Source organism: Pagrus pagrus, assembly GCF_965226575.1.
Source record: "Pagrus pagrus genome assembly, chromosome: 20".
Taxonomy (NCBI): domain Eukaryota; kingdom Metazoa; phylum Chordata; class Actinopteri; order Spariformes; family Sparidae; genus Pagrus; species Pagrus pagrus.
In genome coordinates this window covers 20,139,303-20,158,209 of record NC_140207.1, presented here as the reverse complement: position 1 = coordinate 20,158,209, position 18,907 = coordinate 20,139,303, and the positions used below count along the sequence as shown (strand labels likewise).

Here is an 18,907-nt window from a genome sequence, read left to right as displayed (position 1 = left end):
GTTTTATCACCACTTCAGTGGAATAACCCAAATGGTTTATTATCTTCTAAATGCTGCACTGTGAGAGCATTCGGAGGTTAATGTAACTGCTTTGTGTTTATAAGTCGAAGGATTAGAAGGAGATGTAAGCCAAGATACAGATGAAAGTTAAAAGGGAAGTCTGAATGTTGTACACATGATTTGTATCTGAGTTACATGATGTCTGGTTATTCACACAAAATCACAGTTAATTGATGCCAGATCAACTCTTTATAGCTTTTAATTTGTAAAAAACAAACAAACGGAGGAACGACTTATGTATCCCAGAAGTACAACCATTGCCAGATATCCTCTGTTTTTCTACTGTGTTTTTTGTAGGGACTGTAGGGACGACAAGGTCAAATTCCGTCATGAGGGTTAAACATAAGAATGAGGAGGAGTGAACTTGGCTCTAACTTGACAGATCTGTGCGTCATTTAGTTACCTCCAAAGACAGGGGATCGTGGTATGTTTGCGTTGTATCAATTCATTTCTCCCTCTAGCGACTCGGTAAATGGATCTCTGCGGCAGGGAAATCAATGCAGCTTCATAACTCCGTTCTTGTCTTCCAACTTCAACCTCACTTTACTGCGGGGCAACAAAAGCCAGCTGTGTAACACCATTGGAGGAATGAATAAGGCAAGGCAACAAAGATATCATCTGCTGTGGATAATTATGCAAGGCAGTGCACCACTGATGATGATTGCCTTGATTTGGGAGCGAAAGAACAATGGTGAGCTTGTTTGAATACCTGATCCGTTTCAATGAACCAGTGCTTTTATTTCTGCTGTGTAAAATGATTCCAGAAACTTACGCAAATACAATTATTTCAGCTGAAACTATGTCAAATTGGTGGAGCAGTCCCGAATGCCTCAATTACAGTCCGGTGGTAAAAAAAAAAAACATGGCAGCGAGGATTTAAAACCAGGCCACCGGGGTTGGCACTTATGAAACAGGCCATTAGTCTGCTATAACTGTCAGCAATGCTGTCACGCATTTGTCTGCTGTGTCCCCAGCATTTGCACGAGCCATAAATTCGGCGGTCACATCAATCAGAGGCTGTAATTAATTGTGCAATTAAGATTCTCATTGCTTGGCAGATATAGCTACTAATGGATCAGTGACAAGTGTGATATGATCATAAAGAGAGGGTTTTAATGTACTGTTTAATTGCTCTTATGTGGTCCGCAGTGTTACAACAGAGGCTTCACGAGCCCATTTGTTCGTCACAGTCCGTAGGTCTACTGGACGTAAAATATACTGTTCATCCAGGGTCATGTAGTGATGTAAGGGCAAGAATGTACAACGCTATTATGGCAATTGAGCATATGTGACTCATCAAGCCCATACAGTGTGTCAGGTTTTGCATGGAGTGTTTTTTTGTGTGTGTTGTTAAAAAATGGGCATGATTGAGTGTGCATGTATGTGCATCTGTAAGATGGGTTGAGATCACAGTAGTCATGCTGACAAAGTATTACTGATTCACTTACACTGTAGCAAGGGGTTTAGAATGAATTAAAATGGTTTGCCATTGCAGGCCTACACTGTATTTCCTACAACTCACTGTTTACGTAATAAACTGGTAGCCCCAGATTATATTTCTCTGCCTTTGTTTTGCTGTGTCTGCTCTAAACTAAATGGCCACAACAGGTGTTCAGGGCACAGATGGACATCTTTATGAGGAGGCAGCAATACCTCCTTGACTGTTGCCATTGCTTATTGCGCAGTGAAGCGTGACATTTGACTTGGTTATTACAGGAAAAAAGGGAGCTGGAAACACAATCTCCACTCTACAAAGCTGGGCGATGTGGACTGGAGGCTCAGCGGCGCTCGCAGCTGTAAACACAAACAGTGCTGCTCGCTGAGAGATAAATGGCAACAATAAATAACATCCACTGGCTATGCGTGGGACGTGTGTAGTGTATGTGTGTGTTCAAATATGCTTAAGTGTGCCTGTCTTGCTTGTGTGAGGGAATTTCAGTGGTGTGTATGTATATAAGTTTGTCCTGGGTTGATTCGTAGTACAACTTTACTGTCAAGCCTCGCTGTGGCCAGTGTTACCAGGCAGGTAATTGCATCTGAAGTAATGAATACCATGAATAATGTGAAGGGAGAGGGGAGAGTATGGTGCTTGCTGTCAGACTAAGTGACGGAGCAAACCATGCCAGAATAAATGTTGCTAATGTACGTTTTATGCAAAACACATAAATGTTGAAACTTTATGTTTCTCTATATTCCATTTTTTGTATGTTGTGACAATGCTGTGCTTATGGTCTAATTACATTTAGGCCATTTAATTACTTACAGATTCAATAAGAGTCATAACAAAGGTAATGAAGACACAAGCACTCATATCTTTTGTAAAGTTATCAAAAGACCACAACGACCTGAGTCACTATTCATTCATATTCATGCAACAAGGTATGTCTCACACAAGTCTTTCTACGTCCTCTGATGATATAAGCAATGAATTAACATCCAAACCCATAGGGGGCAGCAATCCTTCTCACGTCCTCCCTTTAGTCTGTTCATATCACTGATTCCAACTCCCAGAGCTGTCAAGTATAAGGAACAGCACGGCATAAAGTGACTTTGTTCACATATCCGTTGATCAGCCTTCTACTGAGTCTCGTCTGAGCTGAGCTTTAAGGGAGAACTCTGTCTGTATGTCTCGGCTTGCCTCTCGCCTCGTCTAATAATGAACATGTGTTATAATCCGAAGGTCACAGGGTTCATCCCATAGAACCCACCATGTAAAACACAACAGAGAACCAAAGAGGTAAAAGCCCCTCTGTGAGGAATATTAAACAACACTGTGTTATTATGGATGTTGAGGGTTAAAGAGAGGAAAAAAAGAGGCATGAAAGGGCAGGCTTATTAGTGATGAGTCCAGTGTTCGGTAAAGGTTGAAGCTGCTCTACTTCTCTCATACAACATAATGTATCTGTCTGAAAATGTCCATTGATGTCCTGAGAGTGGAAAGGGAGAGGCAAGCATGCAGACAGACAGAGACAAGGGGAAATCACAGAGGCAACACCCCACTCTGCTCTATTGCCATTTAACCTTTTCTCTTCCCGGCAAGTACATATTTATTGAAAGCTATAGAGAGCTACTGCTATTGCTACTGAAAGCATGTCAAAATACACCCCGACCGTGGTAATTAAAGACCCAACACAAACATGCTGGGAGGGTAAATTAATTCCTCTGGGGGCGCGTGCAGTGTGCCTGGCATACAATAAAACATCTAAACAAAAGGGGATGAGGAGGGATTTTCAGAGCTGACATTAAACATCAGCAGGCAAATGTCAACTAGACAAAAAAACTGTCTCTTTTTATATTTTAATCTGTCTATGTATGTGTGTGTGTGTGTGTGTGTGTGTGTGCGCGCGCGCGTGTGAGGCTATACTCTTTTGACAGATGCCTGTGGTTTTCTGGCATGTCACTCATGCTACAATTTAAAACATCATCACATTGTCACTGCAGGAATGACATGAATGACAGTACCCTAATGCTCCTCATGTGTACATACATGTGTGTTTATGTGGGTCTTGGCAATGTGTGGAGTATATACAGTATATGCACGCATGCACACACACACACACTCCCATCCAGAATGTGTGAGAGGAGGCAATTACCAACCACGCTTTTGCTCCATGCTTTATTCGCAATAACTGTCATCGGCAGAGCCTCGGCCTCCTTATCTGATTTTTATGAACATACTTGTGAGGATTATTGAGATTTGTGAAAGCACTGCTGGGAAATGTGAACGTGTGTGAGAGAACGAGGAAAAAAGGGGCAGTGAGGGAGAGAGTAGCAAAATGCTAATCCAGCGTGGAAAAGTGATGAAATATTAACTAGCCGCCTCTCGCAGCGTGTAGAAGTTGGTCAAAAGAGAGAGAAAAAAAAATGAAAACAGAGAGAGATTATTAGACAGTGTTTGCATGATGGGCTTTTTCTAATCGTGTCATGCCTGAGAGAGCATAGCCATCAAACTCTCACACCACACTGCTCATGAGTTGACAGCACAGGGGCGCCCTGCATTTTTTAACACTCCTGCAGCACCGTACAGCTGCTGTCATGGCTGCTGAAAGAGGTACGCATCAGTTTCGGTGCAGTCAGTGGCTATACAAACTGAACCTGAAGGTCAGTGGTTTGATGGCGGCAGCGGCCAACAAGATCATGCACAGCCACATTATGCTGTCTTCACAATTTTAACATCGATGACATGTTTTGAGGTTGTGCAAGCTTCCTAATTTCCGATCTTGTGACTCCTTTAATAAAAGTAGGGGTAAAAAATGAGCCAATTTATGAATGTTAAAATTAAAGTGAAGCTGTAGACCAATTAAAGTGGAGCAAAGTCTAGGGGTGGTGTGTTTCTAAGTGGAGAAACAGCACATTAGCAGAGTAAAATGTGTCTCACAGGGCCATTACTCTACAGGTTGAACAGCTCCTATGGCGGGGTTAACAGCCCGACTGCCAGGCTGAGTATTAACGGTAGGAGTGTGGCTGGCACCAGAGGCCCCTGGACTGCCAAGGTGCTGTGACACCCGAGCCTGCTGTCAGAGCAACTGAGCGCAGCCTGGACGAGGGCAATAGCCTCACCATCTGTTGCACGACAGCCAAAGTCACCCTGTATGTAGGTTGTGTGTCTGAGTGTGAGAATGTGTTTGTGTGTCCAAAGTTGTACAGTATTTGTGTCTGCTCATACACATCTTACGCATCTCTGAGGGTGTATGCGTCAACTCCTTAGTAAGTGTGTGTGCTTCATAGCTGTATCTGAGTTAGCCGTGTGCTTATTCATCAGTGTGTGTTTGTGTGTGTAGGGTTGGCTGTTTAATTAAAAGTATCCACCCTAACACTTGGAGAACCATGTGTGTTCATGTGGTTCTCAGTTGTTATTCGTTTGGGGCTAAAGTGGCAGTAGCCAATGAACATGAAGGTGCATTCAGACTTCAAAGCCACTGCTGGAGCTTTCAGGCAGACCTAAAATTATAACATTTTGTTGGAATTTTAACCATAAATCCTTCAGAGGGGAGCAGCCCGTTCAGGAATTAAGGAATACAACAATGATATGATTACACAATAGACAAAAGAATGTAAAAATTGGAAGTGCAGAGAAAATGATTGAAAGAGAAGTTGATGGGTCGAAGGTACAGTTAAAAGGACATCAGCACAGCTACCATGACAAATCTATATCCCAGCTGCACTGACTGTTACACATTTAGTGCCCTTTACCATATTCCTGAAGTGAGTTCATTGAGTCAGCTGTGATATGCAATATCAAATTGAATGTTCTGATCCAGAATATCCATCATATCAGAATAGAGTTTTGTTCCCAGTAAACAGAAATATTTGTAATATACTCCTGAAAAACAGCCATACTGTATAAGTCAGTCTCCTATGTATATTAATTAACAATTAAAATAATTAAAATAATAAATTTTATTTCAATTAAATAACTGAAGAAATTACCAAAGGTCAGGGAAAAACTGCTGTCATTTTGCATTAATGTTTTACTAAAATAAATGTTAAGTTTTTAAGGGATTAAGAAGTGATATTATCTTTTTCTTAGTGGATAAACACGAGTAAAAATAGGTTATACGGTAAGGAGCTGGCTGGGCACTGACCACTTCTCGAGGCAGCGAGTCCTCTTGGCGAATCACCAACAGGTTCACAATCCCACCCATGGGCGTGGCTCGGAGCAGTGCCACCACTTCTTCCTGGCTCTTACCATTCAGGTCCACTCCACTAACCTGTACACACACACACACACACACACACACACACACACACACACACAAAAGCACACAAAAAAAATTAAAGTTACTCACAGAACACGTAGAGGCAGATATATATGCACACACAGATACACACACTCAGCGGCAAAACTAAAATCATCAAATAGGAACTCTCTGAATTTAAAGAAGAGGAATCATTGGCCTCCACATAACCTTTATGCAGATTACCCTCTGAGCTGGAATTAAACATGGGTTATTTCCCCCTAAAGCGAGCACTAGCCGATTTTCATGTCAGTCTGATTGAAGTATAATCAAAATATTGTTCCATCTAATCACTTTTGCTCAGCAATTCAAAGCTGGAGCTGAATTGTTATAGCCATAGGGAACACAGTGTGTTTGACTCATTTCAACAAAAGCTCTGTAAGATTGAATTTTGGAACAAAACCATATCAGCAAAAGAGTAATTAGTGTCTGAGATAACATACAATCTCACAGAACACAGTCGTTGAACGCTATATAATGGTAAGAAATAGCAAGTGCTGCCCCACCTCCAGCAGTCGGTCTCCCGCTTTTAATCGGCCATCTTGGATGGCGGCCCCTCGAGGAAGGATGTTTTTGACATAAATGGGGGCACTGCCACCAATTGGGACGTCTCTGGATGTGATACTGAACCCAAGACCCTCTGGACCTAGGAAATATGGAAAAGAAAATAATGTAGTTAGAAATGTAACGTGACATTTCCCTATTTGTTTTTCTCATGCAGACTCATTGTTTACAGATCACAGCATCAATCCTTGACATTTCAGTGTCTTGCTCAAAGTCACTTCATTTGGCAAGGTCTGCCAGCGAGGGTGCATGAACCTAGGCAGTTAAAGTGAACGATTGCCAGCCTACATGCTCTCACACTGTGCTAGCGCAGAAATACAACAGTAACATTACTGATTTACAGCCCTGTGGAAGCTTTATCGTTCTGAAGGTGGAGAAGTAAATAATGTGCATGTGTTTATGTTTAGTAAAGTGTTCCAACACCTCCATATGAGTTCATAAATGTCAACAACAAAAGATTTGTTTCTCAAGGTAAACACAGTGACATCCATTTTCTTGCAAAGTTACATGACTAACAGAAAATCAAAATGCAGTACGCTGCCACACTGTGCCTATGATAGCAAAACATAGTTTTTTTGTCTCTATAAATGCATTTAAGAAGGAATATTTTGTTATTTTGTTAGAAGAACCAAAAAGTGCCATGCCAATCTATCAGAGCTTTTACTTTAACTCTGAGAAAGAGGCCAGAGTGTTTCTGAAAGATCCTTTTCATCATATGCAGCTGTAACAAGAGTAACCACTATGCAGGGATCAAATTATGGTTTTCCACCATGTTCTGAACCTCCTGTAGTTAATACAAACATACTTACTTCCATCCTCATTGGTTTGCCATCAGGGTGTGTCTCGCTCAGATTTTTTAGGAAGTAAAAATGAATATATGTCCCCAACTCTCTAAATATAGTGTCAAAGCTATGAACCAAAATTGAGTGTTTATGATAAATGCATGTGGACTGCAAAGCCACGCTTGCGAGTTACGGCTGGATTAAAGAGCGGTTATGGACCAGAATACGCAGAGAGAAGTGAATGATTATGGATTGCAGAATGCATGAAAATGCATTTCAATATCCGCTTACAATGTAATGCACTACACCTAAATAGCAAAATTGCTGTTTTCTAAATCATCCCTGTACCGTGTTGTGTGCCAGACGTTTTGACCAAAGAACCCTTCAGACTTTGCTGTAAAAAGGCAGGTCACTGAGCTGTGCTCAAATCATGTCTGGGTCAAGCCAGCCTACTACTATTTATAGACAGTTTGAAGTTTGCATAATGTAGAAATCATTGTCATTATGTGGTCATACAAAGTTGCTTCCTACTGTTATTGAGCAAAAGCTGTGTGCCTTTTGGAAATGCAGTGAGTGCTAAGACTACATTCAACAGCTGAATCTGACAAAGTATTTCAGATATCAGCTGTGCTAAGCCATTCGCTTTAGGGTTGCTTTAGACTGACCTTTAAGGTTCATCAGATGAATATGAATTGCTTGTGTAGAGGAAGTAGGCAAATACAATAACGTATAAATAAGAGCACCTCAGGCCTGACCTTTTCCATTGACCAGACCCAAATTTGTCAAATAAAAGCAAAAGATCGTTTCAAATGTCAGCTAGGGAATGAGGTAAAACAAACAAATTGTGTTTGTTGGGTTATTCTTTGACAGAATATTCAAAAATTCAATAGCCCTGCTCCATAATGCTATTAGATGAGTCAATAAGAGCAGTGTTCAGAGAGGCAGACTCCACCGTGTATAACCTAGCTGTCTGTGTCTCAAGCAGTCAAGTAGAAAAGTCGCGTCATGTGGTTTCAGTGGAGGGTTTTCTGATGGTAACAACATTGATCAGTATTCAAGTCAAAGTAGCTGCTCATTTCACAGAGCTGTCAGCACCTCTGATGGTTCATCATGACCTACTTTTCCCCAGCCTGTCGAAATGTCTCGCTGACAGTGATGCTGTTGATGAACAAGAAACACAAAGAGGGAGAAGCTCGGATCCTAACTTTCCCCTGGCTTCGGCACACAAACAAACTTGCGGCAAAGGTGATGAAGAGGTTGCTTATGAAGTCAAAAAGTTGAGCTGTTGAGGATAATGATGTGCTATGATCTCTCCTCCAGTGCAGCATGATAACGAAGTGGACAGAAATAGCTTCCATCGTTCATGTCGGGTGTTAAATATACAGAGTTTTCTTCATGAATGCCAAACTTTTAACACAAGGTCACATAGATGCAGTGGTGGATTCTGACTCAAAAACACATGTGTCTATTATTACTGCATGATCAATCATATCTGACTGTACCTGTGTCCTACAGTTTCAGTTCTGGATAGATTGCACATTACGGGCCATCTTTTACATCCTCAACATCACTGACCATGTTAAAATGCACAAAATATTAAACATTGTTGCCCTTATTCCAAAAAAGACACTTTCTGTTTACACGACCGATGATTATTTAATTTGTATTCCAGTTTCCATGCACCTGTGCATACCACATACAATCACAGCCTCCCTCCTTCAATTGTTCAATCACCCTTTTGCTAAGGTTGTCGTTGCGATATGTGTGCATATCCAAACATCTGTTGATACCCAATTCATCATGTTAACAGCAACAAAATGGCTCCATCCAGAAAAATGATTTTAAAAGATGTTATCAGAAGACACCAGGTGACCTGTATGGAGCCATTTTCAGTTTGTCTTTTTGTTTTTTTACATTTTAAAGTCCCCATCTACTTCAGTTCTTTAGGCGAATGCTGCAACGCTGTCATACTGTGACACTCAAGAAATGTTCTGTGGACTAGAAAACTTCACCTGACTTTTCATTAGCATAGGGATGATGATATAAAGACCGCATTCTCATTTTTAGGTGAACTCATTCTTTAATGTGAAAACGCTGTATTAGGAATAAGGCCGAATACAGAATATCCAAATGGAAAATGTCTCAATTTCGGAATATTGTCATATTCAGAAAAATAATGGAATATTGCTGTGCACTTTCATCAACACATTGTTGTGCATATAAACAAAATTATCATCTTTTTTTCCCTTTTCCACTGTGACCCCCCTCGCATGGCAGGTCCACTCCTCTCCCCTGACCTGAACGCTGCATAAAGAGAAGAATCAAACTCTGGCCCATTGAAAGATCTTGTCGTTAATGGTCTCCAATCAGGCAATTAGGAGAATGCATCTCTAATAGGCCTGCAGTAATTAACCACTGACATCTTTATTTTGGGTAATAGAAGACCAGGATAAAAGTAATTGTATCCCTTTCTGGATTAGTTGAAATCTTGGCTCCAATAAGCCAATTAAACAGCAAACATGAGGAGAGGCTGAAGCACATTACAATGACTTAATGGGGTGCCTATGTCCTTTTCGACTGCACTATTTGATTAAGGCACTCTTGTTAATTTGCCAGGCAAGATCTGCTCCCACCACTCGGAACTCGGAGCCACTTAGACAGAGTCAACAACAAAACTGCTGAAGCCTTTCTGAAAGTACATTAGTAGTGATAAAATCGGATGGTAATCAAATGCAACTGTCAAAATGGGTTTCTGATGCACATTTCCCTCGACTCTGTCTTATTTTAGTGCTCAGTTAAATTTCCATGTCAACAACATTTGGACAATAATTCTTCTCCATTTAGATTGTGCGTCTTGAAGTTTACAAGTGAGGCACATCCAATCTGGTAAGCCCCATTTAAATCATGAGCAATAATCTGAGAAACCATTTCTGTCACTTGGGCCAGAGCAGACTTTTGAGAGTTATGACTGGTGTTCAATTAGACCATGAAGTAATGTGGCTAGGGAAAACAAACTAAAGTACTGGCATCAAGTCTTGTGGCTGGAGCAGCACCAACATCTCCGCAGCTTGGTTTCGCTTAAATGAGAGGCTTGTGTGCGGAAAAAAAAAAAGAGAGGAATTTTATCATTATAAACAAAAATATTTAACTTTGCACTGCAGCACCAAACTGTCTGAGGCTTCTGAAACTATGCTCGCAGTGCTCGGGGACCTTCGCCAAACATATTAGAGCAGCTTGTGACTGCATTTCCCCAGAGTGCGTTGCATTTAGCCTGCGCTGCTGCCCTCACTTGCCGCACTATTCCCTGAAGCTCGCTGTTACAGCCTCGGTGCCAGCTTTCATCGAAACATCTGCTCCCACTGACAGATAAAAAAAGGAGCAAAGAGGAGAGAGAGAGAGAGAGCAGGCAAGTCACCTCAGCACTGGTTCATTTCACAACCAACTGCTCGTCAATGCATATGAAGATAGAGGAGTGACGGAAATGAGATGGAGTCTGGCGGTAAACCCACCACAATGGTTGGCTAAGATACAACTGCTCTGGTATCAAAGGCCTGTCCAAGTCCGCAAACAACCCGACCTCAGCTGGTAACAGACTGATTGCTGAATCTTAATATTACAACCACAAGACCACGGCGATGTAGCCAAAGTGCATCAAACCACAAGAAGCAGATATCTGCGTCTGCTTTAAGCCTACTCATTTTTTAAACAAAGCCTAAAGGCAAGCAGAGATTTTTAAATAATTCCTTAAGGTTTAAGGTCGTCTTCCTCCGCCTATTCTTTACTGAGGAGAAAATAAATGCATACAGATGATGATGTGGCCCTTTGTCTCCTTTGTCTCAGTGAGGAGTGAGGAGGAGTGACAGAGCGGAACATGGGCGATGGAGGCAGGGATAGAAATAGAAAGAGAGACAGGTGTTATGTGTATCTGCTGTCACTTAGGGGATGAACTACTTTATGGTTGTCACATCAGCTGATTGATGAACGAATTAGTGCAACTGTATGTTTGTGTCTTTAAGTGAGCTTTAAGTGCAGTTAAATGTAGAATGCATCTGATTCAGGCTTGTATAAAATATGGTCCCGTACAGAAACAGAACATGTGCACTTTGATGCTGTGATATCAGTTACACAGAGTTCTTCTTTAACTCTCTGCTGGTAAGAGCGGAAGTAATTTGTCAATGAAGGGATTGACAGAAATGTTGAAGCAGTTCTAATCTGTTTCAAAAAAAGACATTCTTATTTTTGCACAGCTGCAAGCAAAGTCAAACCACTGTCAATCTTTCTGGGCCCTTTTTTAAAAACGTACTCTCAGCACAAAGCAGTAGGTTTTGGGTGCAGGGACTCTCTTAAAGTCTATTTTTCAACCTTTAATTGCTACCGTGATGATAGAATAAATTATAAAAGATAGTGGAGCTGTATATGATCGCATCAAACCGATGATAATTCAGTCAAATCCACGGTATCTCATATTGCAAATGGTTACATCATATCTTAAAATGTCACAAGCTGCGTTTGCTTCATAATGCATTCCAATTATAAAACATGGGCAACGGAAAGTTTCTTTAAAACTTGTAAAGGAGGATGTGACACAGGACAACTCTGGTAATATGATGTCCCTTTAAATGACCAGAATACCAAGTTACAATGGACCCATCTGATGTGTGTGGGTGTGTGTTGCAGCCTGCTGTCATTTGCATGAGATTTAATAAAAAGTTAACACACTGGATTGTTCTGGATAATGCCTCTGGGATTCAGATTTATCAACATACTGTATCTTTCCTAATGGCTTAAGTTGGCTGCTGAAGGAGAAGATTTGAATCGAGTATAAAGCAGCTTTGAACAATAGAGACTGTTAGAGTCATTTGTATTCACTTATTGATAGCTGCAGACTGATTTACAGACATTCCTGCTTGACTTTTATTCTACAACATGTAAATAAAATACTTCATTTACATTTTAGGCATTGTTATGTTATTTCTGTACGTTTTGATTGTACGTCCAATCAGCCACCAAAGTGGCAGCTGAGTGACACTGAGTCAAAAACAGACTGATTCAGAAAAGATTATTCTGAGTGCAAAGTCTCTTGCTTTGTGCTGCCTCACTTGAATGAATATCCCTCCTGTTTGTGCCATCCTCCCACAAAAATACCCCACAGACGGGCAAAAGCAAATCTTAAGATCAAGTGCTTGTGCCTCCACGAAAATAGTGTGTGACGATTCCTTCCTTCTGCAGAAGTTTTTACGTTTCCATCGTACTTTTCTCACGAAAACACTGAAAGATGCAAGCATGCCTTCAGGTGCGTGCTGGTTCTTACCTTTCCTCAGCTGGATGCTGAATCTGCGGCCTTTGTTCTTCAGGTAGGAGCTGGTGGACGGGTTTGTGCTTATCCTGCGCTGCAGGGAGGGGGAGGGGGCTGATGAGCTTCTGGAGACCAAGGTGTGGGGTAACGCGGCGTACCGTCGGCTCGGCTCCGGAGTGCTTCCTGCCAGGGGTCCCTGCTGGCTACAGAGCAAGACAAAGACCAAAGTTTGATTTGTTTTCACCGACATAAATAGACCGTGTGGAGAGGTAGAAAGCAGGAGCTCAGCTCCTTCGACATTTCCAGCATGCTGCTTTGGTATCTTTGGTATTTACTGTATTTTTTTCAGTTAACAATTGGTATATCAGCCTTCTACAACTAATCATGAGCATCAATTTCAACAACAACCAACATCAGGAAGAACAAATAAATTCATAATGATATTATAGTTGGCCACTATTGACAACAATGATGGTAATAGCAGCTTAGGACGTGAAGGCCGGACCTTGCCCTCTCCATGGATCAGTCGGTTTATGAAAATGCTCTTGTCCAGTCAATAATTTATTGGTTGGCAAATTGCTTGTGGGGTTAGGGTTGTTAGTTTGTGAAAGTCCTGATATTGTGCTGCCAATTTGATTTAACTGCGCTGCGTCTGTCTCTTGTCAATGTACAGTGATCTGTTTGTTTTCTCTTTACTTTGAGCTAATATCAAGGGCTCTACTTATATAGCCATCATCTGTCAGGCTGCTATTATGTAAAGTAAGATGCACAAAAACGTTCTTTCAGCATCAAGTGATTATGTCTATGGAGAATACTGACTAATGTCTCACAGAGACACAGAGCGTGAATAGATGATTTTTATATCAGTGAAATTAATACCATAAACCTGGAGACAAGGACCCACATGTTGAGCTTTCTGGAATTAGGCCAAAGACATTACAGAAATGAACAGTAATGGCAGGTAGATGAAATGGGCTTTTAACAAGATGATCAGCGATGCAGATGTGGAGATCTCAGGTACAAATTAGTATTAAACTGCTCTCTCGCCTTTTATTGTGCAGCTTTTAAACTTTGACAGATTCACAGGGAACATATTAAGAAAAAGTCATTGACTGGTGTAATTAAAACAGAATTGCATTCATTTGAAATGTTGCAGCCTGAGACTGCTTCGCCTAATCATGTGCACAAACAAGAACTTTTGTTATTTTTCCAATCAACCAGTTGGACAGAAAGGCAACTTTCAATTAATGGTTCTGTGTGTCTTGTTTTTATCTGGTTTTCAAATTCAGTGCTGGTTGTCAGCTATTCCAAAAAAGCTATTCAACTGCAGCATGTTTGCTGCACAGGGAAACACAAGGTAACCCTCTTCAAATTACAAAAAACGAAAAGGCTGTCAAACTTACTTGTGGTTGAGGCCTGGTTGTGGTCCAGACCTGGACACCAGACTGGACCTGTCCCCCGACTGCTGAGAGTCTTGGCTAAAGCGGACTCTGTGGGACTGGGGAGAGCTGAGCTCACTTTGGGCTGAGAGCAGCTCGTACTGCCTCGTCATGGCTGCGGGGACCACGTGGAAGAGGATGACCGGGCAACGCATGGCCTGCCTGAAAATGTTCTGGGCTCTGGACGTAATACAGACAGAGAAGGAAGGTCATGCAGACGGAAATGAATTAGCTTCAACATGATAAGAGATACAAGTACAGTAATGTACTATCATAGCCTGACTGATAGAGAAGGATAAGGAAGGCCATGTTACACTGTATGTTTGAGATGTGATAGGGAGAGTTGAGGTTAACATGTCCAATTGCAGGGTGGCTCAGAAACATAGCAGCAGAGGACAGAAATTACATTATCTATAATTACCAGCATCAAGGAAGGAAAGAGATAAGCATTGTGACTCAGTGATTGAACATCATATATTGTGTATTATATATTATCCCAGTGAAACCTACTGTATGAGAAGTATCTAAGTCCCCCTATAGTGTAGTAGTCTGTGTGTGGTTAGAGATGAGTGGACACGACAATCATAACAGAGGCGATGAATCATGCATCAAGGAAGCTTTCCAGACAATACGATTCCAAAGAAAGCAGACACACACTTCATTTCTAACACACAATATAATGGAAAAAAAGCCAAAACACACACTGAGTCTCATGCAAGTTTTGGGGCCAAATAAGCCAAGACAAGAGCTCGACATCATTCCCAGACGCAAGAATTGTTTAGTCTGGATTTGCTGGTGGCACTTAGCATATAGATAGACTGGCCAGGAGCGAGCCACGCTTCAGCATTAGGGGCCGGAGGCACGGTGGATGTCTGGATTCCAACAATCCCACCTCCTGTTTCCAGACCCCCATTACAGCACCAGTAATACCATGCTGATTCAAATGACAGCCGCTAAGCTGCTCCCGCCACAACAGACAGCACTTCATTCAAGCTGTGTCACAGAGGCAAGGCGCGCACGCCGTACCAAGCCACTTCTGCAGGATTTGGTCCTTCCCATCTTTATTCCTATGGTAATTTAGAAAAATCACTCACATGTGCACATTGAGGGATGATGACTGAGGGAGTCTGTGTGTGTGTGTGTGTGTGTGTACGCTCCCACCTGCACATATAAAGTGCCATCACTCCAGCAATCAGCCTCCACGCGGGTCTGATTGAATAATAAATCACCCCATCAATGCATCATTACATTCAGTTAGATTAAGCGCCTCAAAATATTTACCCATGCAAAACAATCCAAGGAGATTAGACTATCACTTTAAATTGTCGCTCTGTGCAGCACACAATCAAGTGGGGGCGGGGGGGCGGGGGAGTGGGGGGTGAAGACGGGCGAAGAAAGTTTAGCTCCTTCACCTAATTTCCATGCAGAATCACAAACATCATATGCATTTGGATGCCGGCGAGGAGTGTGCGTTTGGCAGGGGAGGGTAACTGCGGAACGCTACAAAACATCACTCCCTTGTGGATTTGGTTTGTAAGCCTCTTTCACACTAGAAAAGGCTTGGAAGGAAACTGGGATGTTTACTAATGACAATGGCATCGTTTTGAAAAGAAAAAAAGAAGGATCCTAAAACCTTAGTGGCTTTGTACACAGTCGGGCGAACACATTAACATAATGTGGTAAGGTAACCGTGATCGTCAGGAGTTTTACATGCCGATGGAGAGACTTTCTTCTCTTTTCCAAAGTCAGTTACAAAAATCTAAGCATGTCTTGCTTAAAAAAAATATATATTTTCACAGTGATAGAGTTGTTAAAGAAAAAAATGAAAAAATAGTCTCCAACTCTACTTCTGAATGCAGAGGGGTGCCAAAACTTGGTTTCAGTTTCTGCCAATCATCCAGCAGGGTGGCTTTAAGCCCAGTCGTTTTAGATGACGGTGTCCAGCCCAGTCTGACTGTAGGCTGGGCCTTTGTTGGCAGGAATCTGGGCGATATCTTCCTGTGGAGCAGTAGATGATAAGGGAAAGAGCCAAGCAGACCTCCACACACTGACTCCAAAAGTAATCTATTTCTCAGCCTGACACACACACCTGCACACACACACACATACAGGTGTAGATAACACTTCATAGCTCAGTGTAGCAGTGCGTGTGTGTCAGGGCATGTGCGAGTATGTGCACGAGCATGCATGCAGCCTGTGTGTGTGAGAGGGAGAAGGGTGGCTTTGGGTAAACGGTTGGATAGTCCCAGGTTTATATCTTCATTCCACTTTAGGAAATGAAGGGTAGCGATGAATCGATAGAAATGAATCAAGAAAAGAGTGTCAGCAGTTTTGGATCAGAGGGTGAAGCTGTGCTGAAGGAATGCAGGTCACCGAGACCTATTAAAGGATGACCAACACAGACAGTAATATTTCTTTTTTATTGTGAAGCTGTGTGGGCGTCGTGTCAAACTGCAGTTTAGGCTCCACTTATCAACAGCAACACGATTTACTTTCACTGCACTTAACGTCCAACACAGTGCTCTCAGTGTGAACTGTATCACTGAGCAAACAGTATCACCTGATCAATACAGTATGTGTCCCAGCTCTGGGATGTAGTGAAATAAATGTAAATCAGCAGGGTGCATCTGACAAGAAGAGGACCTCCTGGAATTATTTCAAGAGTAACTGAGAGAGGACATTTTTCTTTCAGAGACAAGAGGATACTTCATATATAATCATTAATAGGCCGCAAACTTTTGAGCTTACTGTTCGAAGCGCAGGTGGCGAATGTCTGCCTGATTAATTTTGACGATACAGTCGTTCTCCTTGAAGAGACGCTCCTGCTCCGCTTTGCCCCCGCGTTCCAGGCGCTTCACAAGCAAGCCCTGAGTCCTGGAAAATGATCATGCAACATCTCACATATAGAACATTTTGACACATACTGCAGCAATCACAACACACACAGTCACATATGAAAATAAAAAAATAAACAGCAGGGAAGTTGCAAGCCTTGTCCCCTGCATCCATAAAAGGTAATGACAAGCCACAGACGTCTAGAAGAAGAAGACATGGAGGAGGGAAAAGAGGTGAATATTAAAGAAAGCTACGTGATTGACATTATCCAAAGAATGAAGTAAATGAGAAGGGAAATAAACAAGTAGAGTTTTCTGGGTTTTTTAGTTAGTTAACTACTCAGTTTAACTGTCATAATACTTTTAAAGTTGGGGAAAGTCATTAAGTTTACAAACTTTATACCTACTGTCATGTTCTGTACATTTGCACGCTGCTGTCACTAAAAGTAAAGTTTCCAAACTTTAAGCTTGGATAAAGACCTGCACTTTCCTGGGGGCCTGAAGAAGCACTGCATTACTAACTAAATTTTAAGCCTCTGTCCATGCCTCTGTCCCTGACTCTGTCTGCCTTTCTGTGGGCAGGTTTGAGAGAATGACAGGGCGGGTTGTCTGAGGTAATCCACACCAACAGCTAAGAGATCATCTTAGGGCTTCAGAGGAAACGCTGCAGTTGCCTTCACTGGAGCTTAAGACGAGCGCCGGCAGTGCTGTAATAAATACCCAAACAGTTCCACGGCAGTGCCATCTCAGCACTCCTCAAAAAAAGGCAACCTTTACCTTCAAATACACCCCCTCGCTCCCTCCTCTAAATAAATACATCAGTGAGCTCCTTTGGGGCTTTAGTTAGGCCCTGAGGATAACCGCATGCAAAGAGATCTGATGTGCGCTCGCACAGCAGAACTACAAACTCCATCCGTCTCTAAGGCGCCAGATGCCTGAGGTAGCAGGTAGACTGAGTGCAAACGTCTCGTGTCCTTGCATAAACTGACAAAAAGTTTGGAGGCTTACTTTTGGGAAATTAAAAATAATGATGAAATATATCAGAGCCAGAACTATTCCGAAGCCAGTGTAAGATTTATAAGATATAGTAAATTGTACTGCAATCGACAGCTCATCAGCAGCAAGGACATAAGCTGCGTGCTTTTCATAATCCTCGGTTACTCCCCATCGTTTCAATGGACGCATAAACAGCAGCGCATTTAAATTGTGACCCTGTTTACCGCAGACGTCAAGGGCACATCTGCAGAGCTCTTTAGCATTTCAGCCAAACAGGGCCACTTTCAGGACATTGCTCTAATTGGCTGCATAATGTGGATGAACACGCTCACACCGCAGACTCATCTCAGCTCCTCAACGGGGTAAATGGTTCAGCATTAAGTTGAAATTAAAGATCACAAAAGGCCCTTCCCCCTTTCTCGGTGTGTGATCTGGCGTTGCCAGGTCGGCTTAAGTGTGTTGAACAGAGAGTAATTGCGGGTGTTGTGGAAGTGGACATGATTGTGCTTTATCTCCATAAGTGTTGGCAGCTTGAAAACAAAGTATTACGCATGGAGATTACACCGTGGACACACTCTAATGACTTCTGATCTGGTAGCAGACAAGAGACAGTAGATAAAGGAGTTTTGGTTGATCCCTGATCAGTATTCAAAGCAGCAGCAGGGAGGATCGGGGATAAAGCTGCATCTTTCAGAGATTTGAAGAAGATGATTTTGTAAAAGCACTATTATTGTGATGACTGTAATGTACTGCCACCATCTCAATTCCTCCCCATCTCACACTAATAGGTTTTTTGGATACAAAACAGTTAGGTGGGGAGAGCAGGAGAGCTAAAGAAAAATCTAAATGGCATTTTCACAAGTCAGTGAATGTATTAGTTGCCAAATATCAGCACAAGGAGTTTGTAGTCCAAAGACTCTGGAGAAAAACATCAGTCCCACTTTCCCTTGAACACAAAAATGATCGTACTGTAAGGCTTTACTCCATCTTGTGGCTGGGCAGCAGTGCTGAGAAATGATTTGAGCATGGCCACCTGCGCTCATCTACTGCCTTTAATCAAATAATAATCCAATCAGGATCTGTTTATGCACGGCAATTATGTCCACAGTTTGTTTACAATTGAAACTGGTCATGGAATGAGAAGTTCATTAAGCAAAGAATGCATCTGCGTGGGGTGCATGTGCGTCTGTGTGTGCAG

At 42.0% G+C, this 18,907-nt stretch overlaps 1 protein-coding gene across 1 annotated transcript in view; it reads right to left on the bottom strand.

The window, feature by feature from the left end:
- The window catches only part of LOC311249272 (partitioning defective 3 homolog), a 350,671-nt gene that overhangs the window by 165,974 nt on the left and 165,790 nt on the right, over positions 1 to 18,907 (bottom strand). Inside the window, exons 8-12 of the mRNA XM_084340181.1 lie at positions 16,628 to 16,753; positions 13,844 to 14,059; positions 12,456 to 12,643; positions 6,305 to 6,444; positions 5,646 to 5,771 (exon numbers count right to left, since the gene is read on the bottom strand). Of these exons, the coding sequence (XP_084196307.1) occupies positions 5,646 to 5,771; positions 6,305 to 6,444; positions 12,456 to 12,643; positions 13,844 to 14,059; positions 16,628 to 16,753 (796 nt within the window). The remainder of the gene's footprint in view (positions 1 to 5,645; positions 5,772 to 6,304; positions 6,445 to 12,455; positions 12,644 to 13,843; positions 14,060 to 16,627; positions 16,754 to 18,907) is intronic.